The 27,983-nt window shown below is 49.3% G+C and overlaps 1 protein-coding gene across 3 annotated transcripts; it reads left to right on the plus strand.

The window, feature by feature from the left end:
- Positions 1-529: 529 nt before the first annotated feature.
- Positions 530-27,976, plus strand: MMP2 (matrix metallopeptidase 2). Of its 3 annotated transcripts, none has more exons than XM_054453269.2 (13): positions 530-1,163; positions 4,417-4,643; positions 5,524-5,672; positions 6,805-6,933; positions 7,110-7,283; positions 10,012-10,185; positions 11,135-11,308; positions 13,566-13,721; positions 14,903-15,038; positions 18,674-18,810; positions 20,038-20,197; positions 24,504-24,613; positions 27,069-27,976. In XM_054453269.2, exons 1-13 carry the CDS (start codon positions 1,011-1,013, stop codon positions 27,170-27,172), a joined length of 1,983 nt encoding a protein of 660 aa, XP_054309244.2. In that variant the 5' UTR covers positions 530-1,010; the 3' UTR covers positions 27,173-27,976. The 3 variants fall into 3 exon arrangements, with proteins under 3 accessions (XP_054309244.2, XP_063511230.1, XP_063511228.1); XM_063655160.1 differs by lacking the exon at positions 530-1,163 and adding an exon at positions 2,036-2,125 and having other exon boundaries at positions 3,003-4,643; XM_063655158.1 differs by lacking the exon at positions 530-1,163 and adding an exon at positions 2,123-2,298 and having other exon boundaries at positions 3,003-4,643.
- The last annotated feature ends 7 nt before the right edge of the window (positions 27,977-27,983 follow it).

Consider the following 27,983-nt stretch of genomic DNA (forward strand, 5'->3'; position numbering starts at 1 on the left):
TGCAGCCCAGCAGGTCTCAGCCTCATTTTACCCAGTCCCCTGTTCAAGATGGAGTCGCTTTTGTTCTAACGTCTCTAACGCGGGGCCCGTGACTGCTCTATTTCCCAAGGTGTATCTAGCATCTCGCACTATGCGAGGCCAAGTTAAGCTTACACATTTGCTGAAGGAAAGAGGTAAGGAAGCAACCTGGGACCTTCCACTGTCTCTGTTTCCATCTCTCTCTTTCCATCTCTGTTCATCCCATTCCTCTTTGTCCCTATCTCTAAATATCGAAAATTTCTGTCTCTGACCATCTATCAATGTGGCTGATCACCTGTTTCTGACCATTTCTTCCCGTCCCTGACCCCAGGGAGTGCAGGGTGTCCTGGCCCAGCCGGCGTCCCTCCAAGTAGTACCGCTGCTCTCTAACCTCAGGACGTCAAGGGCCTAGAGCGACAGCGCCAGACGTTTCCCAGGAGGGGGTTCTGAGGCTGTGTGCCCAGATCGCGAGAGAGGGAAGTGGGGTGACGAGGTCGCGCACTGAGAGTGGACGCAGAGGCCAGGAGTAGCAGGCGGCCGGGGAAAAGAGGTGGAGAAAGGAAAAAAGAGGAGAAAAGTGGAGGAGGGCGAGTAGGGGGGGATGGGGCAGAGAGGGGCGGGCCCGAGTGCGCCCCCCGCCCCCAGCCCCGCTCTGCCAGCTCCCTCCCAGCCCAGCCGGCTACATCTGGCGGCTGCCCTCCCTTGTTTCCGCTGCATCCAGACTTCCTCAGGCGGTGGCTGGAGGCTGCGCATCTGGGGCTTTAAACATACAAAGGGATTGCCAGGACCTGCGGCGGCGGCGGCGGCGGCGGGGGCTGGGGAGCGGGGGCCGGACCATGAGCCGCTGAGCCGGGCAAAGCCCAGGCCACCGAGCCAGCGGACCTTCGGAGCGCAGCCCTGTGCCGCGGAGCAGGCTCCAACCAGGCGGCGACGCGGCCACACGCACCGAGCCAGCGACCCCCGGGCGACGCGCGGGGCCCGGGAGCGCTACGATGGAGGCGCTAATGTCCCGGGGCGCGCTCACGGGTACCCTGAGGGCGCTCTGCCTCCTGGGTTGCCTGCTGAGCCACGCCGCCGCCGCGCCGTCGCCCATCATCAAGTTCCCCGGCGATGTCGCCCCCAAAACGGACAAAGAGTTGGCAGTGGTGAGTTGCTGCGCTGGCCTCAAGGAACCACGTTTAGACAAACTTTGGAGGCAAAGGATGGGGGTGTCTCTCCCCCTGCCCTTGGCGGTGGGCACACAGCGTGGGGGAGGGGCTTCGATAAACAGCTTGGGGGGTCTTTGGCGAGCTATTGGAGTGATCTCTTGCAAACGGTGGGGAATCTTTTGTAAGCAAAGAAAACCTTTGATAAACAATTTGGCAACCTTCAGCATACAGCAGTGGGGCGAAAAACAAGCCAGAGAGTGGGAGAGGGGTGACCTGGCAAACTACTGGAAAGGGACTCTTATGTAAATAGCGGGGACCTCCTCTAGTATCTGGGACATTTGGCAAGGGGGGGCGGTCTTTGTAAACAACTTTTGGACACATCCGGGCAGTTGCTAAAGGCTCTGGCCAAGCGTCTAGGTAGGCCTTTGGCAAACAGCTAAAGGGGTCGTTTTTGCTAATGTAGGACTTTGGGAACGGGGCTCTGGCACACAATTTGGGTAAACTTATGCGCGCATAAGGATGGGAGGGAGCTTGGCCAAAGCGGGGCTTGGCAAACTTCTAGGAACCTTCGGCACAGATCCGGAGAGGGACCTTTAAATAAACAGCTCGAGGGGGCCATTTGGGAAGTGACTGGGGCAGGAGGGAAGCAGAGAGCGCATCTTTTTTCTCCTGGCTTAATGGACAAATTGGTCAAGGGCTGGGCCTCGGAAAGTTTCCTCGAACTTCTCCAAAGGGTAGGAGAAAAGAAGGAGAGAGCTGGCCCGGCAGGAGGGAGGAGGAGTGGGGCAGGCGCTGGAGGGCCAGGCGCGTGGGGCGGGGGCGGACTGCGCTCCGTTCGGGTCGGAGAGCGGCCAGAGAGCCCTCCTTCCTGGCTGGGCTCCCAAACCGCGGTTCAGATGTTGTCTTGTGAGCGTGCGCGCGCCTGACTGCAGCGGCACTGAGCCTGGCCGCAGTGTTGCGTAAGTAGGGCCTGAGGAGAGAGGCAGCCCAGGGACCCATCAAGATGTCCTTTCCAGTCCAGGGGATATCTGCTCCCTTGTTGCCTCGGCCACCCTGCCCTCCAGCCTCCCCCTCAACCTGTCCGGGAGAAGACTCCCATGCCCTCTTGTCACCCCAGGAACACCTTCAAGAGGTGACCCGCTCCCAACTCTCACCCTTTCCAAGCAGCTAGGTCTCAGCCGCCTCTGGATAGATGGGTTAGGAAACCTCCATACGTTTTTAGAGGGCTACTTTTTTCAAGGGTCTGGAGCTGGCCGGCATAATGACGCGGCAGTTGGGTGGGGGTGAGAGTGGAGCTTTGGGACAATGACAAAGCTACTTGGGTTCCTACACCTTTTCCAGCCAATGGGTCACAGGATGAACCCCTAAACTGGGGTTCAGCCTGGGGGCCACATGGGTTCTTGGCTTGCACAGGAAGGAATTCAAGAGCGAGACAACAGAGTAAAGTGAAAACAAATTTATTAAGAAGGAATAAAAGGGTGATTATTCCATAGGCAGAGCAGGGAATGGGCTGCTTGACTGAGTATACATATGGTTATTTCTTGATTATATGCTAAACAAGGGGTGGATTATTTAAGAGTTTTCCAGAAAAAGGGTGGGGAGTTCCTGGAACCGAGAGTTCCTCTCCCTCTTAGACCATATAGGGTAACTTCTTGATGTTGCTATGGCATTTATAAACTGTCACAGCGCTGGTGGGAGTGTCTCATGTATTTAACATGCTAATACATTATAATTAGCATATAATGAGCAGTGAGGACGACTAGAGGTCACTTTCATTGCCGTCTTGGTTTGGGTGGGCTTTCTCCAGCTTCTTTACTGCATCCTGTTTTATCATAGGGGTCTTTGTGACCTGACCTGTATATTGTGAAATCAGTCCTACCAACCTCCTGTCTCATTCTGTGACTAAGAATGCATGCCTGCCCTCCTGGGAATGCAGCGCAGCAGGTCTCAGCCTCATCTTACCCAGCCCCCACTCAAGATGGAGGTGCCTGGTTTGAACACCTCTGACAAATGGAAGTCTGTGTTGTCCAGAGGCAATGCAGTGGGGGCTTAAGAAGATAGCTCTGGACTTAGACCGCTTGGCTTCAAATCAAAGAGTGCATGAACCAACCAGCTGGCCTAGTGATGATCTTGGGCAAGTGACTTCTCAGTTTCTTCATCTGCAAACTGGGAAATTTCCTATCTCAGGGTTAAAAGAGAGGTAATCTTAGGTGCTTACCTAGCACATGGTAAGTACTCAATAAGCACTAGCCATTATTCCTATTATATTATTATTGTTGTTATGTCCTCGATTTCCCCTTTCCTAACTACTTCCAACAAGGCTAGGACCATTGTCAGAAGATCTCCTGGCTCCTTTCACCATTCCAACACAATACTTATCACATACTTCATTTTGTTTTATTTGTGATCTATCAGCCTCCCTGTTAGGATTTGAACCTTAGAGACAGAGTTGTCTATCTTGTTCACCAATTTATCCTCAGCAGTAGCACTGGGCTTGGTACATGGTAGGTGTTAAAAAGTATTTGTTGAATAAATAAATGAGTTGGTTGCTCCCTGAACCTCTGCAGGGACCTGCTCAGTTTTGGCCTCAGTTTGGGCAGGGCCAGTTGTATGGCTCATGAAGGGCAGGACTACTTTCTTTTTGCAAATGGCTGATTCAGGATTTAAACCCAGGTCTGTCTACTGCCAGAGCCCATGCACATAGTCCTTGAATCTCTTTAGAAGGAAACAGGAGGAAAAAAGTCCCCAAGTCACCAGCTGCAAGGTAGATAAATGAGTTGACAGAGGTAAAGGAAGGATGTTGGAGTATCACGTTTCCTAGCACAGGCTCTGGAGCCAGATTGCTTTGTCCCAAATCCAAATCTACCATTTGTGAACTGTGTGATCGTAAGCAAGTTTCTTAACCTCTCTGTGCTTCAGTTTCCTCCTCTGTATAATAGGGTTAGTATATCTACATTATAGAGTTTTGAGCGTTAGATGAGTTAACATATTCTGACTTTAGTGCCTGGACATATAGTCAGCATCCAGCACCAACTAGTGGTAGCCATGCTCTCTGTAGCTGTACGTCCTGTTGCTCAGCTAATGGGTGACAGTGCTGGTTTGGGAACCCAGTAGTCCACTCAGTGCTCTGGGACCCCCGGCTTATATCCTGTCTGGACTGGGTTGGGCGGCTGATTGCTACAGCCTGCTTTGGTCAATACTGTGCCATCCTAATGTGGCTGCTTGCCTTGGGGGTGTGCATTTCTTTCAGCAATACCTGAACACCTTCTATGGCTGCCCCAAGGAGAGCTGCAACCTGTTTGTGCTGAAGGACACACTAAAGAAGATGCAGAAGTTCTTTGGACTGCCCCAGACAGGTGATCTTGACCAGAATACCATCGAGACCATGCGAAAGCCACGCTGCGGCAACCCAGATGTGGCCAACTACAACTTCTTCCCTCGCAAGCCCAAGTGGGACAAGAACCAGATCACATACAGGTGCCGGGGCAGGGCTTGGGGAGGCAAGGCCATTGGGCTGAGGGACACGAGTCTCCTTGACCCATGCATTCTCTCCACTCAGGGGATCCATGAGGTGTCTTTTGTGAAGGCTTGGCATCTTAGAGAGTTTCAATACACAGTTCTTAGAAAATGAAGTCAGACAGACTTGAGTTTCATACTTGCTAGCCATGAGACATTGGGTTACTTTTCAGTGCTGTGAATGTTGGCTTTCCGATCTACAAAATGGGGCTTAAAAAATGCCCTTATATGGTTGGTTGGGGGACTAAGCTAGACTGAACTAATACAAATGGCTTCTATGATTTTTGACACAGAGCAAGAATGTAGTAATGCTAGTCATTGTTATTGTTTTTAGATGAGGTCATTGGGATGGGCAGAAGAAACATGATGATTGGTAGCTAATTGGATTTAGCAGCCCAGTTGGGTTATAATTGGTTGCTAATTGGGCCAAGAGCTGTGCTCTGTATGGGTGGTGCTGGGTTCCAATGGTGAGATCTTTGCCCTGTGCCCCATAATGCACTACTTATGGCCCTCCCCCACCAGCCAGAAGTGACAGATGGAACTCCTGAGCTGGGGCCTAAAAATGTTGGCTGGCCCGGGACTCCCTGGGTCTTCAAGGCATTCTGGGAAGGTTGTCCTTGGCAGTGAGCCCTGCCCAGCCTACACACACATACACGCAGGCACATGCTCACATATACATACACATACCTGTGCACCCTTCCCATGCTTGTGCACATACTTGTATGTTCACATACACACACACACTCAAACTTTTTCATATATCTGTGCACACACACATACTTGCATATACACACACTTGTGCACATGCATACACACTCACATGCATTTCTACCACCTCCAGGATCATTGGCTACACGCCTGATCTGGACCCAGAGACGGTGGATGATGCCTTTGCTCGTGCCTTCCAAGTCTGGAGTGATGTGACCCCACTGCGGTTTTCTCGAATCCATGATGGAGAGGCAGACATCATGATCAACTTTGGCCGCTGGGGTAGGCAGAAGATGGGGCAGAAGAGGGGCCAACAGGGATCAGTGTTGAGACGAGGGGGCGAGATGGACATTAGAGGGGCGTGGGGATCCTGAGGGCAGCTTAGATAGGACAGTAGATGGTGTGGGCCCTGGGGGTGGTTTAGATGGGGGCAGCACAACACGGAGTAGACACGGGAGAGCCACGTTGACATGGGGGCAGATGGTATGCTGTGGTGTAACCTGGAGGCCGCCTAAACCTGAAGCAAGTGGTCTACTGTGCTGTCCAATATGGCAGCCATTAGGTAGAATATACATGGCTATTTAAATTTAAATTAGTTAAAATTTAAAATCAGTTTCCTGGTCACACTGGGCACATTTCAAGTGCTCAAAAGACACAAGAGGCTAGTGACTATTGATTTTGGACAGCACAGACAAAGAATATTCCTCTTATCACAGAAAGCTCTGTTGGATGATGCTTGTAGACACTGAGGAACTGTAGATATATAAGAGTGGTTTGGAAACAATGAAGCAGTGTAGACATGAGAGGAAGGGTCATAGAACCTGGGGCCAAGTGGCCATGTGAGTTTATGGTGTGAACACTGCCAGTAGCACAGACATAAAGGTGGGTGGTGTAGACACTGAGTGGTAAGTGATGAAGGTAAAGAGCATGGGAAACAATGTAGACAAGTGGGTGGGTGGTACAGGCCTTGGTGACAAGGTGGGCATGAGGATTCGTGTCGCAGATATTGGTGGTAGTGTGACATGAAGGCAGGATTGTGGTTAAGAGGGCAGTATTGACAGGATGGAGGATGGCATAGACACTGGGGGTGATGAAGGTGGGGTGAGGACACTAGTGTGGCAATGTGGGTATGTGGTACATATAGTGTCGTGGTGGTAGAGTAGACAATAAAGGTAGAGGGTATGGACACTTGGAGTCATGTAAACCTGGGAGAGCACTGTAGACCATAGGATGGTAACAATCAGGTCAGCAGATCTCTACTGAGCTCCTGTTCACAGTCCTGGATAACCCCACTGGGACAAGGGAAGGGGACAGATGCTGGGTGGGCTGACAGTCTCCACACGTAGATGGGGTGTGGAAGGGTTTCAGGGTCTAGGTGGCACAGCTAGAAGCTAAGACCCAATGTGTGTTTCAGAGCATGGCGATGGATACCCCTTTGATGGTAAGGACGGACTCCTGGCTCATGCCTTCGCCCCAGGCACTGGTGTTGGGGGAGACTCCCACTTTGATGATGATGAGCTATGGACCTTGGGAGAAGGCCAAGGTAAGAAAGGGGCCCTCTGCATGCCCCAGACCTTCTCTCCTGTCCTCTCTCCACTCCATCTGCTTGGACCAGAGAGGTGGGAGGGGAGGAAAGTCACACATCTCGGTGAGTCAGAATCTTGGTCTCCAAAGAAGGCCTGGAGAAGTCCAACCTCTCCCTTCCATGTCACCCTTTAGTGGTCCGTGTGAAGTACGGGAACGCCGATGGGGAGTACTGCAAGTTCCCCTTCTTGTTCAATGGCAAGGAGTACAACAGCTGCACTGACACCGGCCGCAGTGATGGCTTCCTCTGGTGCTCCACCACCTACAACTTTGAGAAGGATGGCAAGTACGGCTTCTGTCCCCACGAAGGTGAGCATCCACTCTAGTCCCCAAGACTTTCCACCCCAAGCCTCCAGCTTCCCAGGCTCCCCACTGTGCTCCGCCCTCCACACTCTCCAGGACTGGTTGGCACTGCCAGTCAATGAGCATCCCTCCAACGTCCTTCACTCAGTTCCCCCACATCCTGATCTGAGCCATTGCTGTTTCTCTCCCACCAGTACCATGATGAACGTAGTACTTTAATTAAATCAAGTCTATTTTTTTTAAGTTTCACCGTTAGCAATCATTTAGGAAGTCACAGATTTGATTTGCTAATTATTTATTTCTAATATATATTGGAGTGAACTTAGAACTATTGCAATTCCCAGTGGTTCTCTCTAGAACCAGTCTTTACCCTACAATCAAGATTGATACTTCAAGGGCATGAGGAAAGGCTTGCTGGTAGCTGGAAACCTAGCAGTGTGATAGGGAGGCAGGACTCAGACCAAGGCTGGACTCAACCTGGTTTGCAGACTCCAGCTGAAGAATTTCAGCTATTGCTCCTGCCTTGGTCCTGATGCTGCCTCTGCTAATGTGTGTGTGTGTGTGTGTGTGTGTGTGTGTGTGTGTATCTGGGCACAGGGGATATACTATCTGCCTCTCTTAGGCACTGTCTTTTTCTGCCTCCTGTCTAGCTTGTGTCTGCATCTCTGTGTCTTGATAAAGACTTTAGGCTTGACTCAGTATTTGTGTTTGTGTGCCTGTCAGTGCCTGAGACACAACATTTCAGAGATTTTGAAGCCACATGGGGGAAATCTTTTAAAATGGGGTACAGATATTGACATACACACTCAATCCTTTTTAAAAATATCCTTGACACACTTAATAGTCATAAATCACAAAAAGACAGTGTATGTAACTTCATACTCTATGAAGTCATCATATTTGATAATTCTGCAGACTGAAAGCCCAGAAAACCCGAGGAAAATGGAAAAAAGTCTAAAAATTTTTAACACTATCTTCTTTCCCATGTCACAAAGACTCTTTAGTCTACATAGACTAAAGGCTGTCTTTTTGTCTGTAATTTTACGTCTGTGAATCTCCCTAACCCATTGTAACTGAAAACTGAGCACCAACCATCTTGACAGAATGAAAGAAACAAAGAGCTAGTTAATTCCCTTCCTGTTTACACTTTTATTACCAGAGCTAAACTTTATATTAAGTAAGAGTTTTAGCCATTCACCGTTAATAAGTCAGAAATTTTGAAATAAAAATATTTTTTGTATCTTGCGTTTCCCGGTAGGGATTACATGTGGCGTTAACCCTTCCCTGTGTCACCCCTCTGATAGGAACAGAATGCTTTGGTGATAGATGTGGAAACAGCTGTATTTCATAAATTTGGGAAGGGTTATTCCCTGCATTGGACATTAGCCATTTACTTTGTGCTTAGCCAGATGCAAGTACGCACAACACGCACGTGTCTGGGTCTCGAGGCAGAGATTCTTGTTACTCAGCCCCTGCTGACTGCTGAGTCAGTGTCTCATTCTTGCCATCCTTGTCAGGGGAATTTGGGAGGAGACAGGGGCTTCCTGGGTGGTAGAAATGGGAGGTCAGAGGCAGGGGGCTGGCACTGGTCGAAGTTAACACTTTGCCTCTCTCAACTCTGAGGCCACTAAGGTATCTGGACTCAGTCTTGCCTTTTCTCTAGGTGCCATTGTTTCTGGCATTGCAGGACAAGGTCTTTTGGAAGAGAGGGGAGCGGTGAGGACACAGGGCCTTGAGTTCTGTGGTGGGAGGCCAGGGACTGGGCTCCATTCCAGCCATGGTGGAGTTAACGGGGGCTGGTGAGGTCACCTCTGGCGCCGTTGTGCACAGATGGTCCTTGTTATGGACTTGTGGTTTTGCTGGTTGGCAATTCCAGAGACACACCATTTTTTAGCTTTGGGTGGATGAGGGGAGGACGGGGAGAATCCAAGACAGACAGGCCAGGCTCTGAACCCCACTCCCTCCCCCAATTCTCCATTTATGGCCCCTGTCTTGAAGATGTCAAAGTAGGAGCTCAGAGTGTTTAGTAAAAGGGACCTGAAGGCACCACCTCCCTCTCCCTCCCTCCTCCTCTTCTCTCTTTCTCTCCTTCCTACAGAGACTGCAACAAGGCCATCCAGGAAGGGGCCTGGGGTTGACAGGAGGTAAAGCTTTCTTTCTGTGTATGCGTGTGCACACACACACGTATGAGTGACAGACTGAGCAAGAGAGATTGAGATTCGTGTGTTTTGTAGTTTTTAGTTACAACCTTCATTCACTTCTTTCATTTCTGTGACCATGAGCACTTTGAGAACCAGCTTTGTCCTAGCCTTGATTTCTCCACATATCAAATGGAGAGAGATTCTCGTGGTCCTGCCTGCCATGACTGATGTATTCATGTCATACATCATTATTACATGAAATTTGCATGGTACAGGTGTGGACCAGGCAAAATGGACAGTGCCCTTGGGGCTGAGGCAGGGTTCTAGAAGCCCTTGCTGTGTGCCAGGTGTCAATCATTTTGTTGTTGGGTGGTCCACAAGGTCCCAGGGGAGGGATTGGGATAAGCAGGGAAGCAGAGGTTCTCTCTGGGAGCTCAGAGAAGCAGCTCCTTACCAACCAGTAGAGATGTTTTCTTAATATTTTAACAATGCATCAACTTCACTGGTGTGAACCGGCAGGTGGGCAGCCAGCCAGCCCTATGCCCATGGAAGCATGTCTCATTCACATCCTTCCCTCTCTCCCCCACCCCTAGCCCTGTTCACCATGGGCGGCAACGCTGAAGGACAGCCCTGCAAGTTCCCATTCCGCTTCCAGGGCACATCCTATGACAGCTGCACCACTGAGGGCCGCACGGATGGCTACCGCTGGTGCGGCACCACTGAGGACTATGACCGCGACAAGAAGTATGGCTTCTGCCCTGAGACCGGTGGGTGCCACTGCCTCTCTCTCTCTCAGGGCCCAGCACCTGCTGTCCGATAAAAAAAAAAAAACCCCATAAGACTCCCTGTGCCCACCTCCTTTCCCCAAGACAGGGGTGCTAAGACATCTGTGCAAATGACATCCACACCTAAGATGTCTGTGTAGCTAGTCAGGATACTTGTCACCTGGTATGGCCTGGGCACTGAAATCAGAACAGACATTGGGCATCAACAGTTGAATTAGTGACACCTAAATGTCAGGCCTGCTTAGGATCCTCTGACCGACCTGCATCCCTTTTCTCTCAGGCTCTCTGACAGATACTTCTCTCTTGTCCTCTCTGACCCTGCAGTCTCTTCCCTGCCTTTCCTGGTCTTTATCTCCACCTTTTAGTCTGTTTTTTATTAAGAGCTCCCTGCTTTCCTCCCTGTCTCCCTCCTGCCCTCCTTCTCTCTATCCCTCCCTCCTTTCCTTCTTCCCTTCCTCCAACAGGAATTTACTGAGCGCCTGCTTTGTGCAGCAGACACAGAGGTTGGTCTCTGCAAAGCCCTGCCCAAGGGGGCTCACAGTTGAGGGTCATGTGCTGGTGCCATCTGCTTCATCCAACTCCCTTTGCCCCTAGCCCATCTGCCCCCTTCCATGGGAGACTCATTAGAACTCTGGAATCTGGCTTCCTGGGTTTGAATTGCAGCTCTGATACTTCCTAGCAGTGCTGGCTTAGGGAAATTTCATCATCTCTCTGATCTGTTTCCCATCCATGAAACGCGTTGCTATTCAGTCCCTCCTGCACAAGGCTGTTGTCAGAGGTGGGTGAGATGGGTCTAAAGATACAGTGCCTGGGACTGAGTCTAACTTAGGTGTGGTTTGTTAAGGTCAGCGTCATGTTATTGCTTCCTGGTGGTAGCCTCAGACTCTTCAGACTCTTTGCTGTGCCTTGACCCGTATCCCTAACCCCACAGCCATGTCCACTGTTGGTGGGAACTCAGAAGGTGCCCCCTGTGTCTTCCCCTTCACTTTCCTGGGCAACAAATATGAGAGCTGCACCAGCGCCGGCCGCAGTGATGGAAAGATGTGGTGTGCAACCACAGCCAACTACGATGACGACCGCAAGTGGGGCTTCTGCCCTGACCAAGGTACGAGGCCCTGGTCATTGGACAGAGACCCTGGACATTGCCCTTGCCCCTAAACTTGCTCCAAAAACCTTCCTGAGACCTCACCCACTTCAAGCATAGACACTGCCCCCTAGACACCCACCTACCCAGACCCGCCCACCTAGGCTGAGACAATGCCCATCTCTGGTGGAGCCAAGGTCCCTGCTTAGATCCTGCCCATCCAGGTGGAGGCACAGCCTCCAAAATCAGACCCTGGTAGATCAGGTGCTGCTACCTGCCTCCTGGGTAAGAACTGGCCTTCCTGAGGGGTCACTGCTCTTGCCTTCCCCTTCAGCCACCCTCCAGGCGGGCTTATGACTACCAAAATTGGCTGAGTTCTGAGCACAGGTTACCAGAGAGAGACAATTCTTCTAAGAGACATTCCCACTGCACAAAGAGGTGCATTCAAGGAGCTGGTAGGCAGCAGAAGAAAGGAAAAAAGGAACAGCCTCATGCTTGATCTGACCCCATGGTCCACGCAGCCCTGGGGGAGCCCCCAGAGCCCTCCCTCCCCCATCAGTCAGCACCATCTGTTACCAGGGTGCAAGTGGTGGGTCCTCGTCAGTCCTGGGTGCTGAGGATGCAGCTGGCTGGGACAGCTCTCTGTCCCCTGGGACTCACAAGCTCAGGGGAGAGAGTGACCAGAAGACAGCTTATGACCTTACTATGTGCTCAGTGCAGTGAGCAGGGTGCTTGGGGCCCTGTGCCCACTCTAGGCTACAGGGCCCAGGGTTACAGGGTTGCTTAAAGCTCCCTGATGGCCCATAATGGCCAGGTCAGTGGGCAGGTCCAGGGCCTGTCAGAATTAGGCAAGCCTGTCTTTATGTTACTTTCATTCTTTTTAATCATCATGAGATGGAACTTGGCAGATGTTGGTGGATAGAGGCTGGCCAAAGGAGGTTTTCTTATCCCCTGCTAAATTCCTTGCTAGGACACAGTCTGATTTTACCAGCCTAAAGGTGGGATTCTCCATCTTCCTGAGTGGTTCAAGGATCCAGAGCTCAGTGGCTCACCCAGAGTGAATATTATAGTCTCCTAGGGCTGCCATGACAAAGTGCCACAAACTGATGGCTTGAAACAAACCCCATGTATTCTTTCATGCTTCTAGAGGCTGGAAGTCTAAAATCACCGTGTCAGTAAGGCCATGTTCCCTCTGAAGGATGCGTCACTCCAGTCTATGCCTCTGTCTTGACATGGATGGCCTTCTTCCCCCTCTGCCTGCCTCTCCTCTTTTTTTTTTGAGACGGAGTCTTGCTCTTGCCCAGCTGGAGTGCAGTGGCATGATCTCGGCTCACTGCAACCTCCGCCTCCTGGGTTCAAGTGATTCTCCTGCCTCAGCCTCCTGAGTAGCTGGGATTACAGGCATGCCCCACCACACTTGGCTAATTTTGTATTTTTAGTAGAGACAGGGTTTCTCCATGTTGGTCAGGCTGGTCTCGAACTCCTGACCTCAGGTGATCCACTTGCCTCTGCCTCCCAAAGTGCTGGGATTACAGGTGTGAGCCACCGTGCCTGGCCTCTTTCCTCTTCTTATAAGGTCACAAGCCATATTGGATTAAGGGCCCACTCTGGTCCAATCTGACCTCATTTTAACTTGCATCTTAATTACATGTGCAAAGACCCTATTTCCAAATGAGATCACATTCACAGGTCCCTAGGGTTAAGACTTGGGCAAATCTTTTCTGGGGGGACACATTTAACCACAACAGGGTGTGACACAGGTTTTGCTTGCTGGCTGTGGCTCAGCCTGTGCAACCATGCTAAGTGTGAATGGTTTTTACTGCTTTCACCTGGGCAGAAATGGTGGTAACAGGGGGCTAGCCTATCCCCACTCTTCTTACCTCTTCAGAGAGGCTGAGGAGCTGGGTTTGTAGAGCTCATCTTTTATAGAGAGACATAAAAAGCCAGGAAGCAGGATTTTAAAATGAATGGGATTTTAAATAGAAAATTTGCAGATACTACTTGTCCCGTTCTTTTATAGCACACTTGCCCTGATACTGACTTGGAAAGAGACAAGAGGACTTTGGCTGACCCCACTTGGAGACAACAGGCATTAATCCCAAAATTGTGTATTGATCCCAGAATTCTCAGGAAAAGAAAAAAAAATCAATACATGCCGCTTCCAGGGTTCTCAGCCTTACTGTGGGGCTGTCCTCAAAAATCTGCATCACTGGGTCAGGTCCTGATTTCTCTCTCATCTCTCTTCCTTTCAACCCTCTCCCCTCCCTGCAACCCTCAGGGTACAGCCTGTTCCTCGTGGCAGCCCACGAGTTTGGCCACGCCATGGGGCTGGAGCACTCCCAGGACCCTGGGGCCCTGATGGCGCCCATTTACACCTACACCAAGAACTTCCGTCTGTCCCAGGATGACATCAAGGGCATTCAAGAGCTCTATGGTAAACCTCCAGGCGGGGGTTGCGGGGTGGAGGGTGGGGAGGGGGGAGGTCATGTAGCCTGGGATGGAGGCCCAGGGGGTGGGACCAGCAAGATCTCATCCAGCCAGGAGTGCTGGAGAGGAGGGTAGGAAATGGGAGTGTTGACCTGGTCCTGGGAAGGCAGAGCAACTCTCCAAGGGGATGCTTGGATAACTCTTCCCTATCCAAACAATGCTAATATCCATGTCACTCTTAGCACTCCATTTCTGGGTTTCTCCCATTTTCTAGGTGAGTAAGGTCACCTGGTGCAAGGTTACACAGGTTTGAGCAACCCAGTGGAGTTTAGAATCCAGGAGAATAGCCAAGTACAGGACAGAATTTTCCATCGCGTGGAATGACCTTAACAATATGAGGGTGGAATTTTCTGGTTTTCATAATAAGCTTTGATTTTAGTATGTAATAGAAACAGAACAACCAGTGCCTTAAGCCAATTATTATTTATTTATTTATTTATTTATCGTTGATGCTTACAGTGAGGCTAGAGTTTAAAAAGTCAGTTCATTTTTTAAAAATATTTAATGGTCCTGGTGATATCTGAGCCAGGCCAAAATAGTGAAAATGGTGCTTGAGTGATGAAGTTTGGGGACTGCTAGACTCAGGAAAAAGCCCAAGGTCTGCCGTGAGAGGTGCTGGGTTCAAATGTGGCCTCTGCCCTTCACTAGCTGCAAGATATTGTGTAAGTCTTTATACCTCTTTGGACTCATTTTCCTCATCTCTAAAATAATCACTTATCATGAAAAGTGCCATACTCTCAGTGCTGGACACACCAGTGGCCCCCTGACTGCCCTGACTCTTGTGGGTATAAGAATCTGAGCTTTGGGTTTGAATCCTTGGGCAAGTCACTCAACTTTTCTGGGCTTCAGTTTCCTCACCTGTGAAATGGTGCAATCATGATACCCCACTCCCAGGGCTATAGAGAGGACTGATTTGGGTGATGTCAGTAAAAAGCATATATAAAGTACAAAGGGCCCCGGGACTCCCCAAGTCCAGGCATCTTCTTGTTACCTTACGGAGCTTACACTAAGGCCAGAAGACGATTTCTTCTGACTCTTAGCTGGTTGGGTGGGCACCCCTGGGGGCTCAGCCTAGTGGGGAGAACCTCTGGAGCTGCAGAGAGTCTAAGGTCAGGTGTTCTCCCCCAGGGGCCTCTCCTGACATTGACCTTGGCACCGGCCCCACCCCCACGCTGGGCCCTGTCACTCCTGAGATCTGCAAACAGGACATTGTCTTTGATGGCATTGCTCAGATCCGTGGTGAGATCTTCTTCTTCAAGGACCGGTGAGTGCAGGAGCTTGCTTCTTGTCCTCCTTGTCTCCTGTCCCCTGCTCTTATACCATTATTCTTTTCCCTCACTCTTTGCTGAAGACTCCACCAAGTGCTTCACAGAATGACCTGAATTAGGCAGTTTCTGCTGTGTGTCAAACAACCTCCAGGTTTCAGTGGATTTGCACCCAAACATTTTGTTTGCTCTCTCATAGTCTGTGGGCATACTAGTTATCTTGGCTTTCAGCTACAGTTTGGGTTCAGGTATGCTCTCCCTGTTGTTCTCATGGGATTAGCAGCTACTCCTGGCAGATGACAGGGTGCAAGAGGCCAAACTGAACTACACAAGCTCATTTAAAGCCTCCACTCACATCTTGTCTGAGAATATTATACTGCCTGAAATAAGTCACATGGCCAATCCCAACACCTACCATAGAGGGTGGTACTGCAAAGTCACATGGAAATGCATATGAATGCATAATCCTAAAGTCGAAATGGAGGGAAGAATTGGGAACCATAATTCAGTCTACCACAGGCCTTCTTCTAGAATGGTGTTGCCCTCAAATGGCCACATTACTGTGTGTATGGGTGGTGAGTGACTGCAGAGTAGAAAGAGGTGGTATTCTTCATGCTATAGATAAAGATCACCACTCAGTTGACTAAAGACTGAGGTTTACCCTAATGCCCTAGTTCCCTGAAGAATGGCAGGCAGTATCTAGGACCTCATTAAAGGGTCTGTCCTTCCATTCTTCTATCATCCATCTGTCTACCCATCCATCCATCCATACCTATATCTTTCCATCCATCATCCATCCAGCCAGCCAGCCATCTATTATCCGTTATTTATGACCCAGCCATCCATTATTCATTATTCATCCATTTATTCATTCATAGAGTGTAGTAGTTGAGAAAATGGACTCTGAAGCCAGATTCTCTGGGTTAGAATTCTGTAACTGCTACTTACTGGTTATATAATCATAGGCAAGTTAATTAAGTATCTTCTTTGTACCTTGGTTTCCTCATTTATAAAATGGGGCTAATATTCCAACCTATCTCCTAGGGCTGTTGTAAGGATTAGATGAACTTAGTGCTGAGAACAAAACAATGCCTGACACAGAGTAAGTGTATTCCTATTAGCTATTGTTATTGACAAATAATTGTTTGGCATCTACTGTGCCAAATACTTTGCTAGGCTTTAGTAGCTGGAGGAGGAAGAATGATGTTCTCGGGACAGTGGGGTGGGGGGCTGCTAGATCAGGGTTCTCAAAGACAGGCGCATGGGCCTTCTATAACAGAACCACCTAGAGTGTGAGTATTGAAAGGTGGGTTTCTGTCCCAGCTTCAGACCCTCCTGACTGGAACTCTGGGGCTAGGCCCCAGGAATCTGCATTTTAGCAAATTCTCCCAGTGATTCTGATGCACATTAAAGTTTGTGCATCACAAGTCTAGTTTGAGAAATAGGCATAGAGAACTGACATGGCAAGATGAAAGAAAAGTGATCGCAGAGGCGTTAGGTGCTTTTGTGAGCACGTCCCAGCCAAGGAAGGCTTCACAGATGCAGCAGCATTTGAGCAGAGCCTTTAAAGGAGAAGCAAGAATCTGATGGGGGTGACAAGTTAGGAGGTTCTTTGAGACAGAGGGACCTGCAGAACCAAGCCATAGTGATGTGAAAGTTTCTGGATAAGCCAGCGAGAATCTGGTGAGGCTAGAAGATGTTCCATAAACTTTCAGGAAGAGTTTCCTCTACTCTAGGCACTGGGCCAGATTCTGGGGTGCAGATGCCTTGCCCTTCACAGGGTCTGCTGGCCAGTGGGGAAATGGCAAGAATGCAATGAGAGATGAGACTTAGAATGTAGTGAGAAATCAGGTCCCATCAGGCCTCGAATGCCCAAATGAGGATATATGACAGCAGATGTCAGCACTGCTCTGCAGTCCCCATTGTAAGGATCTGGCAATGTCCTTCATCTGGAGCTCCTCCCACTAAGAAAGCCCTGACCACACATGCAGATCTCAGATGTGTGGGGCCTAGGAAAGGATGCAGAGCCCAGACCCAGGCTGGAGCCATCCCTGGCCTACCACATCACAGTTTTCTTTCAAAAGGAACTTGATGAGTGTTTAATGGGCTTATTTGATTAACCAGTAAATATTAAACTTCAACCACGAGCAAAAATTGCTGCTAGGCACTGGTGAGGGTGGGGGTCATGAAGGACAGTATCGCAGGGTGATTAAACTCAGACTTTGGAGTCACATCTGGATTTGTATCTTGGTAATAACTAACTTACTTAGTCATTGATGTAGTAATAACTAAGTAATTTGAATCTTAACCTCTCTGAGCTTCATTTGCTAAATAAAAATTGTGACACCTTCCTATGCTAGGATGTTTTTCTGCAAATAACAGAGACTATCCCTCTGCAAATTCAATCCAGCCTATAGAGTAGAGAGAAATTGCTTTCATATGGTACAAAGTCCATGGGTAGAGCTGCCTGCAGGGGCAGAGAGAGGGGCAGAGAGAGGGTCAGTGACTTGATGTCTTTGTCCAACGCTAGCGTCTGCACTGACTTCATCCTAAGGCCGGTTCCCCCTCATGGTCACAAGAAGGCTACCAGTGGCAATTGGGGCTCTAATCCCTGCCCTCTCCCAGGAAGCGAGAGAGAAAGAGACATGCACAGATACACACACACAGACCTCCAGATGTGAAATACAAGTCTGTGTGTTCCGTCTTTACACCACTGTAAGTCATATGGCAACTGCCGAATCAGTAACAGTGCTAGGGAATGCTAAACTCTGATTGGCTTAGACCAGTACTTCTCAAATCTTGGCATGCATTAGAATCATCTGGAAGGCTTGTTAAAACACAGATTCTGGGCCCCAAGCCCAGAGATTCTTATCTGTAGATCTCTGGAAGGACCCAATCATTTGCATTTCTAATGAGTTCTCAGGTGACTCAGATGCTGCCGGTCAGGAGACTGCACTTTGAGAACCAGTGGCTTAGACCAATCAGTATCTACCCCTAGAATGGGGGTTGGGGACACAGGGTCTCAGGAAGTGAAGGCTGGATCATAAATGTGGAGTTTTGTGAAGAAGGATGGTGGGGAAATAGATAACTAATGCTAGGTAGACCATCCAGAGTGCATGCTGTCTTAAAAGATTGTGAGGATTAAATTACAAGGCACATGAAGCGCATGGCATTTAGTAGGACCTCAATAAATGATAACCCTTGACAAAGCACACAAATTCATTTCATTTTAATTCAGGAAATACTTGAGTGTCATCAGCTCCTGTCCCAACTGGCCTCTAATCAAACACGAGAGTTAAGGCAAACAGACACTACTGTTCCAGGCACTCAGAGTTGATGATTTTGAGAGGCTTAGAGAGGGAAAACACAATATGGACAGAGGTAGTCAGGGAAGGCTTCCTGGAGGAGGTAGAGGGAGAGAACAGGGTAGGAGGATGTTTCTCAGCTCCAGCAGATTGCAGACAGGCGCTCTGCCCATTCTCCCGTCCTTCTCCAACCTTCCTTTGATCTTGCCTCCCACTCCCATCATGGAATCATCTCTGGGATGTTTCTGGGTGGGTTTGGGGGGTGCGTGTAGTTTGAGCTGCAGGGTGACTGAAGATGTGCTTTCCTGTGCCTCCTTGCCTCCTGCCAGGTTCATTTGGCGGACTGTGACGCCACGTGACAAGCCCATGGGGCCCCTGCTGGTGGCCACATTCTGGCCTGAGCTCCCAGAAAAGATTGATGCGGTATACGAGGCCCCACAGGAAGAGAAGGCTGTGTTCTTTGCAGGTGTGTGGGAAGCACCCTTCCTTGGCCCTCAGCTCCACAGGGCTCTGCACCAGGGCTCCTGGGTGTCCCAGGCTCACTCCCCCTCCCAAACCACAGTTCCTATGCACCCGTGAGTGCTCCCTTTCCTTTATGGATTCATTCTTTCAACATTATTTCCTGAAGTGCACAACTCCTCTGGGAGATTGGTTCCGACACCCAACATCAGACAGCATTAACCCTCAGTGTACACATTTCATTTTCTTAATTCTTTTCAATCCGTCTCATTTCTTTTCTAGAAGAAAAAAAATCTCAGTTTAGTGCTGGTGTGTCCCTAACGCCTTTGTAGTGATACAGTCTTTGGCAGGTAACAGTTTTAGTTCGAATGTTTTAAAGAATATTTGTTTTCATTTTTACTTTTAGACATAAATTGGTTTTAACAGATGCAGTTAGTTATAATAGGGTGGAGTTTCAAATCAGGAGAGAAACGGATTATTCAGTAACTGATATTTTGACAGTCAAAAAACATTTTTTAATAAATTTGTTTTTAAAGATTTCAAAATGAATTCACTGAAAGCAGGATGTTAAGTATATAATAGTACAGGGAGCCCCTAGAAGTGGTAGAAATCATCAAGGTGAGGTCTGTATGGCTAAGATTTGCTCATTTAACATTTACTGGAGCACTTCCATGCGCTGGGCTTTGCCAGACCCTGGGGATACAAGCTCTGCCCCTCACGTTGCTCACAAAGCACTCAGGGAGACAGACAGCTGGGCTGTTGTGAGGGGTAAAGAAGGACTTAGGAGGTCCCTGTCCTGGTCTGAGGTGGGATCCTAGAGAAGATAAAGGCTCAGCCAAGACTATTGTCTCCACCACCTGGCTCCCATCTCCCCCAATCCACCGTAATCATGGGTCCCGGAGAGGACAACTGCTGGCTCCTAGGGCACCTTTTTGCAAATTAGCAAAAGGTGCCTCTTCATGGCAGCAAGGCCCTTAGAGTGCACGACGTGGTGAGCAGAGTGTGAGCTGGATTTATATCCCAACTCACGTCCTTGACCAGGCACCTTCTGTAATTGACTTCTAAAGCCCTCTGTGTGAGCCCTGATTCTGGTCACTGCAACCAGGAGTGAGCAGGAAGTTGCACTCTGTTGGGAATGGCTGCAGTGGGGCCCGTGGACAGATAGATGATGGGAGGAACAGGCTGGCCTAGGGCATGTCAGCACCAGCCAACACACCCTTTGCTTCCACCCCAGGGAATGAATACTGGATCTACTCAGCCAGCACCCTGGAGCGAGGGTACCCCAAGCCACTGACCAGCCTGGGACTGCCCCCTGATGTCCAGCGAGTGGATGCCGCCTTTAACTGGAGCAAAAACAAGAAGACATACATCTTTGCTGGAGACAAATTCTGGAGGTAAGGGAGGGTGGTGGGTAGGACGGCAGCACAGTTGGCTGCGAGAGACAGAGAAGCCGCCCTGAGGCTTCAAGCCTCCTGGGTTGAGTTCAGAGGTCGGTGGGCTCTGGATGCCCTCTCTCTGGTCTCTAACCTCTTTGGTCTCTGGCACCTCTGAGATGTTGCCAAAGGTGAACCATTCTTGTACACATTGCTGATATAATTCTGGTTGGAATATCCTTTCTCTTTGCAGAACTCTTTTGATTGGCCCATGTCTGGTCTGGACCCCCACATTTTGAAATGACTCACTGAAGAAGGGGGTAATAAAAATAAAGATAATAACTGCTCCTATTGACACTATGTGCCAGAGACTGTCCCAAGGGCTCTATGGGATAGGAATTATTATTCCTCCCATTCTACAGATGAGGAAAGTTGGGTTCAGGAAGGTTAGGTAACCGTGGCTGGGCACAGTGGCTCACACCTGTAATCCCAGCACTTTGGGAGGCCAAGATGAGCGGATCACTTGAGGTCAGGAGTTCCAGATCAGCCTGGCCACATGGTGAAACCCCATCTCTACTAAAAATGAAAAAAAATTAGCTGGGCATGGTGGTGCATGCCTGCAATCCCAGCTACTAGGGAGACTGAGGCAGGGGAATCACTTAAACCTGGAAGACAGAAGTTGCAGTGAGCTGAGATCACGCCACTGCACTCCAGCCTGCGCAACAGAGTGAGACTCCATCTCAAAAAAAAAAAAAAGAAAGGTTAAGTAACCAGCTTGGAGTCACATAGCCAGGTAGGGACAGGTTGGATTCTGTCTCCTGGGAAAACATGTTAGTCTTCACTTCTTCGCTACTATTCTATACCTGAGATGGTGGAAAGGGGGTTCCAAGAGATGGGGGAACATGAAGGCAGAGGACAAAATATGAAGAAGACTTAGAGATGGGTGCACCAGTCGTCCATAGAAGCCAGCATCCAAATCAGACCCCTTGGAAGGAGCAGGTGCCCTGTGTCATGCCCACAGCAGGCCCGTGGCTGTGGGTGCAGGTTGGCAGGGGAACAATTTGGAAGCAGGTGGTTCTGTGCTCCAGGTTATCTACAGGAAAGGGTCCAGTTCTGAGGGGCTATAGTCATGCCCTGGGAACCTAATATCCAGGAGTGGCTGGTGAGAGGTAGCCCAAACCTCAGGAGTTTGACTGTAATTCTTCACACTTTCTAGAAAAGGAAACAGAGGTCCAAAGAAATTAAATAACTTGTCCAAGCTATTGAGATACGTGTGTTTGCACAAAGCCAGGATTATAGCTACTTCTCTTGTATTCGAATTGAGTACCCCCTCCACTATATCTGCCAGTCCATTTGATTAGTGAGGAAAGAGTGGTTGGGGCACAAAGACTTGTGGTATGTCCTTCCATCCCCTCCCTCCTGGTATCCCCACATTCCTTCCGTGGCTGCCACGGCATCTGGGCCCTACCCAAGAATTTTAGAGGGCACTTCCTGAGGCCTTTGTCTGCCATCCCCACAACAATCCCGCTTACTTCCTAAGGCCTCTGTCTTCTCCCCCTTCCCTCCTCCCCACTTCTCTGCCCCCCAGCTGCCCTGCATTCAGAAACTCTTTATATCCCAGGCCTGCCCATGTCAGGGTGGAATTCCAGACATATTGCTAAGACACTTAGCAACCTAAGCTGATTGATATCTCAAGCCTCAAGAAAGAAAACAGTCAGGCAGGAAACCACAGAGCGGGCTTTCCACCCACAGGCTCCAGACACTAGCCCCAGACAGTGTGTACACACACACACACACACACACACACGTACTGTGAATGGCATCTCAGCATTGTAGGAGCCCTGAATCTCCAAGTCTTAGAATTGTGGCTGGAGAGCTGCACAGACCCACAGAAACGTGAATCTTAGAATCCTAAAGCCCTGAAGTTTTCAAATTATGGTATTGGAAGAACTTTTTAAATCACTTTTCCATGCACTGTATCTATGTAAACATGCAAAAACAGACCTTTTCCTAACATATAGGAACATGATTGTGTGCGCATGTGCACACACACACACACACACACACACACACACACACATACACAGGCATGGAGGTTGTGGCAGTGCCTTGCTGGATTTCCAGGCAGAGTTATTTGCCTCCCAGTCCTTTTCCACACAAGCCCACCTCCCAAAGCCAGAGCCAGGACAGACAGCCTGCTCTACAGAGGAACCACCCTGAGACTTCCTGAAAAGGGGCAGAGCTGAAGGGCCTATCAGAAGCTGTGGGCTGGCTTCCAAAGGAGACAGATCTCTATTCCAAGAGAAGTGGTGAATGAGCTTGTGACACTGGCCCTGCCGTGGAGTCTGCAGAGGCCCCAGAGGCATCTTTGCTGGAGAAGGAGAGAGCCCCAGAGTGACAGAGGCTGAGCAGCTGTCTTTAGCATGCCAGGAAGAGCTCAGGACCTGCTTGTAGAAGCTTTCACTCAGCCACAAATATATGTTCCTCATCTGCTGTGTGCCAGGCACTTAGCTAGCTGCTGGAGAGACGGGGTCAAGAAATCATCACACCCTGGCCTCATGTAGTTTATAGTAGAATGAGGGAAAATTATGTAAACACATTTGAATCAGATAATGATGGCTCTCAGTATGGGGCCTCTACCATAGCCCAGCCTGAGGCTATGCATGTCACCTATATTTCTCAGTTGAGGTAGATACTATTAGCTCCTTTTCCCAAGTGTGGAAACTGAGGCTAAAGTGGCTCAAGGAAAAGCTGGGACACAAATATCTGTGTTCTTAACACCTGCTATACATGGCAACTTCTACAGCTGCAGAGAAGTACCACATCTTCTGACACCACAGTGCTTGTATTCTTTCTGGATGAAAAGAACTTGGAAGCAAAATAATTCTCTTATCTGAGCCTCAGTTTCCTCATCTGTAAAATGGGCTTAACTTCTGCCATCCCCACCTTCTGTGGGTAGAATGAGAAAGAAATGAGGGCCAGTTCAAGTGTGAGACATGCATCTCCAAACCATCCTAATGCTAGAGAATGTAGTTTGAGGGCTCAGTGGAGGTGCCTTGGATGGGAGTGTTGGGATTTTGAGCTAGGGAACTTGGTTTTGGTGACCTAGGGCATGAGAAGCATGCCAGGTTTTGTAAGAATGAGTCTTATGCTGCAGCTGGGATTAAGGAAGGCTTTAGTTCTTCGGGGTGATGGCTGAGGGAGAAGTCCCTTTGAGGGAGAAGTCCCCTCTAGAAGGGAGCATATAGGGAAAGCTGCTGTTGGGGTCCAGGGTGGAGGTGGTCAAGGCTGGCTGCAGAAAGGAAGAGAGCCCACTAGGAGGCACTGTGGAGCAAAGGGTGGCTGCTACCAGGATGGGATGCAAACACAGATTCATCTAGAAACAGCTCCACTTGGGCAAGACTTGATCTTGCTTACTAGGATATCCATGGCTCCCATAGTGGGAGCTCAGTAAATATTTACGGAATAATGAAGTGGAGAAGCAAAGGAATCAACGTGACAGCAGCATTTGAAAAGTTCTCCAAAAATCTTAAAAGACAGAAGGGTTGCTGGCCAGGGAGAAGAACATACCAACCGATGCCCAAAGTATTTACCTGAATTAAAGGCGGGGCCCAGGATTGCTGCCGCTGGAACTGAGGTGGCACGTGGCCCACCCTGTGACTAACAGGCCTTGGACTCACACGTACCTTCCACCTTGCATTGTAACCTCACTGCCCCAGCCATGATCATCTCCCAGGGCAGGGACTGTCATCTCCCTGTGGCAGATGAAGAAGCAGCAATTTTTCCAAGCCATGAAGTGAAAGAGTGATGGGGCAGATTCTCATCCCTGGACTTCTAGTTTAGCACTCCTCAGATTACAGCAGGGATTTGTTTGTAAGGGAGCTAACATTTCTTAAATACCTACTAAATATTTATGAGACATGGGGATAGAGGCTCTGCATGTGCTGTTTTATTTAATGCATGCATTAAATTAAATACACTAAATTAGACACAACCCCATTTTACAGCTGGTAAAACTGAGGCTGTATGGAAAGTGGTTAACACACTGTTTGGCATGTAGAAAGTGCTTTATGAGTGTTAGCAATAATCATGAGATTGTTTTTATGGGGTCATCCAAAGTCATATAATTAAAAGTGGCAGATCTGAGGCTCAGACTCAGGTCTGTTTCCATGCCCTTCCTTCCACTGCAGCTGGCTGCTTCCCTGAAGGGCTAGGTCCAGTTTCCCAGGCCTACCCAGGAGCCATCAGCTGGGTGCTCCCGTCCAGGCCAGGGGGGAAGTGTCCTTTAGAGAGGCCCTGCTGGTTCACTGTGTCTGTTTCTTTACAGATACAATGAGGTGAAGAAGAAAATGGATCCTGGCTTCCCCAAGCTCATCGCAGATGCCTGGAATGCCATCCCCGATAACCTGGATGCTGTCGTGGACCTGCAGGGCAGCGGTGAGCCACCCAGGACTGTCTCCGCTTTCTAGGACTCCCCGCCCCTAGCCAGGGCTCAGCTCCTTGCAAACACACACTTCTTCATTGTGCAGGGCAGGCAGGCAGGCGGCGCCCGGGAAAACAAATCAACTCCTTCATCCCAGTGCTGGGAAGGTTTCCAGATCCCTGACCTCTGCTCCTTGGCCTGGCTCCAGGCAGTAAGACCCAGAAAGACTTCTCACAGCTGCAGGGCCTGGAGCCAGGGCAGGGGAGGGCGGAAGGTCTGGGCTGGGGGAGAAGGAACATGGGCTGTGTGCCGTGGATTCATTCTGGGGTTTGATCCAGGCCCTTTTGGGTTTTGCAGGAGGCCTGTGACCACCTCCCATTAGCAGAAGGATGGCTCCATTTGAGACGAGGCAAACTTTGTCATGCTCTGTTGCTCATGTGGCAAAGATCCTCCACTCAACCAGTTTGCCCCTGGCCCCCTGCTGATTAAAACACAACCAGTAGCAGCGAGGGATAGAATTTGGAGTTTGAAAATCATACTCTTGAGGAGGCATCTGTGAGCTCTCTAGGATCCTGGAAATGGGTCCAGTTTGGCTTTTTTAGAGGAGATTTTAACTAAATCCCACAGATTTTTTTTTTTTTTTTTTTTTTTGAGCACCTACTGTATGCTAAGCACAGGCCCTGACCTCCAGTAGCTGAAGGTCTTACATGTCCAAGAAAAAGCAGTGTATAATCAGTTGCTAGATTAGGGGTTATCTTCAAGAAGAAACATCTATTGAGCACCTACTACATGCTAGCATATTAATAGTAAATGAGATTATGTATGTCAGGAGTCACAAACTCCAAAAGCTCCATGGGTCAGGCAGGTAGCACAAATGAGCAAAGCAGGCAGGGGCAGACAGTGGGGAATTGTGGAGTCTGCGCGAAATCAGAGAGCACATGCCTCATTTACAGGAGATGCTTGCTTCTCACCTTCAGATAATTATTGGTGGGCAAGATTAGGGGCCTAGGCCAGCTGCCATGGTTCATACCTGTAATCCCAGCACTCTGGGGGGCCAAGGCAGGAGGATCGCTTGAGCCCAGGAGTTTGAAACCAACCTGGACAACATAGTGAGACTCTATCTCTACAAAAAAATTTTTAAAAACATTAGCTTCACATGACGGCACATACCTGTAGTCCCAGCTACTGGGGAGGGCGAGCAGAGAGGATTGCTTGAGCCCAGGAGTTTGAGGCTGCAGTGAGCCGTGTTCATGCCACTGCATTCCAGACTGGGTGACAGAGTGAGACCTGGTCTCAAAAAAAAGAATGGGGCCTGGTGTTGTTAGATACTCTATATTAGATATTCTAGTTTTTTTTAAAGAAGCCAGAAATCTGTACTTCTGTGTGACTTTTCTGAATGTTTACATGTTGGCAAGTTATTCAGATTTAAAGACAAAACAAAACAAACTTGTGAGAGTCAAATAAAACCCATCTGTGGGCCTCATAGGACTGGATATATCCTGTTTTGCCACCTCTGGTACATGGAATGTGCTTAGTTTGATGCTTGTGTTAAATGGGGTTATTGTTTTTAATAATAGCATATGTTATCTGACTTAATGCTCACTGCAAGCCCTAGAAGGTTGATAATCTTTATCCTCATCTTAGAGATGAGCAAACAGGGAATAAAAGAGCTTATTTCACAGCAATTTCCCTTCTTCCGCTCCCAGAGGGCGATCTTCTGGGCTTTTGTTGTGTTTTGGTTTTGTTTTTGTTTTCTTTTCTTCAATCAGCTCAGGTTCAAACAATTGAATTTTTTTTTTTTTTTTGAGACAGAGTCTCCCTCTGTCACCTAGGCTGGAGTGCAGTGGTGCGATCTTGGCTCACTGAAAGCTCCACCTCCCCGGTTCACACCATTCTCCTGCCTCAGCCTCCCTAGTAGCTGGGACTACAGGCGCCTGCCACCACGCCCGGCTAATTTTTTGTATTTTTAGTAGAGATGAGGTTTCACCATGTTAGCCAGGATGGTCTCGATCTTCTGACCTCGTGATCTGCCCGTCTCAGCCTCCCAAAGTGCTGGGATTACAGGCGTGAGCCACCGCCCGGCCACAATTGAGTTTTTTTTGTGGGGGGGACAAGGTCTTGCTCTATCACCCAGGCTAGAGGCACAATCATAGCTCACTGCAGCCTCGAACTCCGGGCTTAAGCGACCCTCCCACGTCAGCCTCCTAAGTAGCTTGGACTACAGGAATGCACCACTATACCCAGCAAATTTAAAAAATTTTTATGTAGAGATGGGGGGTCTCTCTATGCTGCCCAAGCTGGTCTCGAACTCCTGGGCTCAAGCAATCCTCCTGCCTCAGCCTTTCAAAGCTCTCTTTTGGTTTAAAAGCTTCTTCCCTATGCCAGGCAGAAACTCAAAGTTCCCAGGAACCTTCTGTGTGTCAGAATGTCAGGATAAGGGGGTCATGGTCTCTTCTTTCTCTACCCCAGGTCACAGCTACTTCTTCAAGGGTGCCTATTACCTGAAGCTGGAGAACCAAAGTCTGAAGAGCGTGAAGTTTGGAAGCATCAAATCCGACTGGCTAGGCTGCTGAGCTGGCCCTGGCTCCCACAGGCCCTTCCTCTCCACTGCCTTCCATACACCGGGCCTGGAGCACTAGAGAAGGACCCAGAGGGGCCTGGCAGCCGTGCCTTCAGCTCTACAGCTAATCAGCATTCTCACTCCTACCTGGTAATTTAAGATTCCAGAGAGTGGCTCCTCCCGGTGCCCAAGAATAGATAGATGCTGACCGTACTCCTCCCAGGCACCCCTTCCCCCTCCAATCTCACCAACCCTCAGAGCCACCCCTAAAGAGATACTTTGATATTTTCAATGCAGCCCTGCTTTGGGCTGCCCTGGTGCTGCCACACTTCAGACTCTTCTCCCTTCACAACCTTCTGTGGCTCACAGCACCCTTGGAGCCAATGGAGACTGTCTCAAGAGGGCACTGGTGGCCCAACAGCCTGGCATAGGGCAGTGGGATAGGGGCATGGCCAGGTGGCCACTCCAAACCCCTGGCTTTTCACTGCTGGCTGCCTTAGAACCTTTCTTACATTAGCAGTTTGCTTTGTATGCACTTTGTTTTTTTCTTTGGGTCTTGTTTTTTTTTTTTCCACTTAGAAATTGCATTTCCTGACAGAAGGACTCAGGTTGTCTGAAGTCACTGCACAGTGCATCTCAGCCCACATAGTGATGGTTCCCCTGTTCACTCTGTTTAGCATGTCCCTACCGAGTCTCTTCTCCACTGGATGGAGGAAAACCAAGCCGTGGCTTCCCGCTCAGCCCTCCCTGCCCCTCCCTTCAACCGTTCCCCATGGGAAATGTCAACAAGTATGAATAAAGACACCTGTTGAGTGGCTGTGTTT

Source organism: Pongo pygmaeus, chromosome 18 (assembly GCF_028885625.2).
Source record: "Pongo pygmaeus isolate AG05252 chromosome 18, NHGRI_mPonPyg2-v2.0_pri, whole genome shotgun sequence".
In the NCBI taxonomy this organism is placed as follows: Eukaryota; Metazoa; Chordata; class Mammalia; order Primates; family Hominidae; genus Pongo; species Pongo pygmaeus.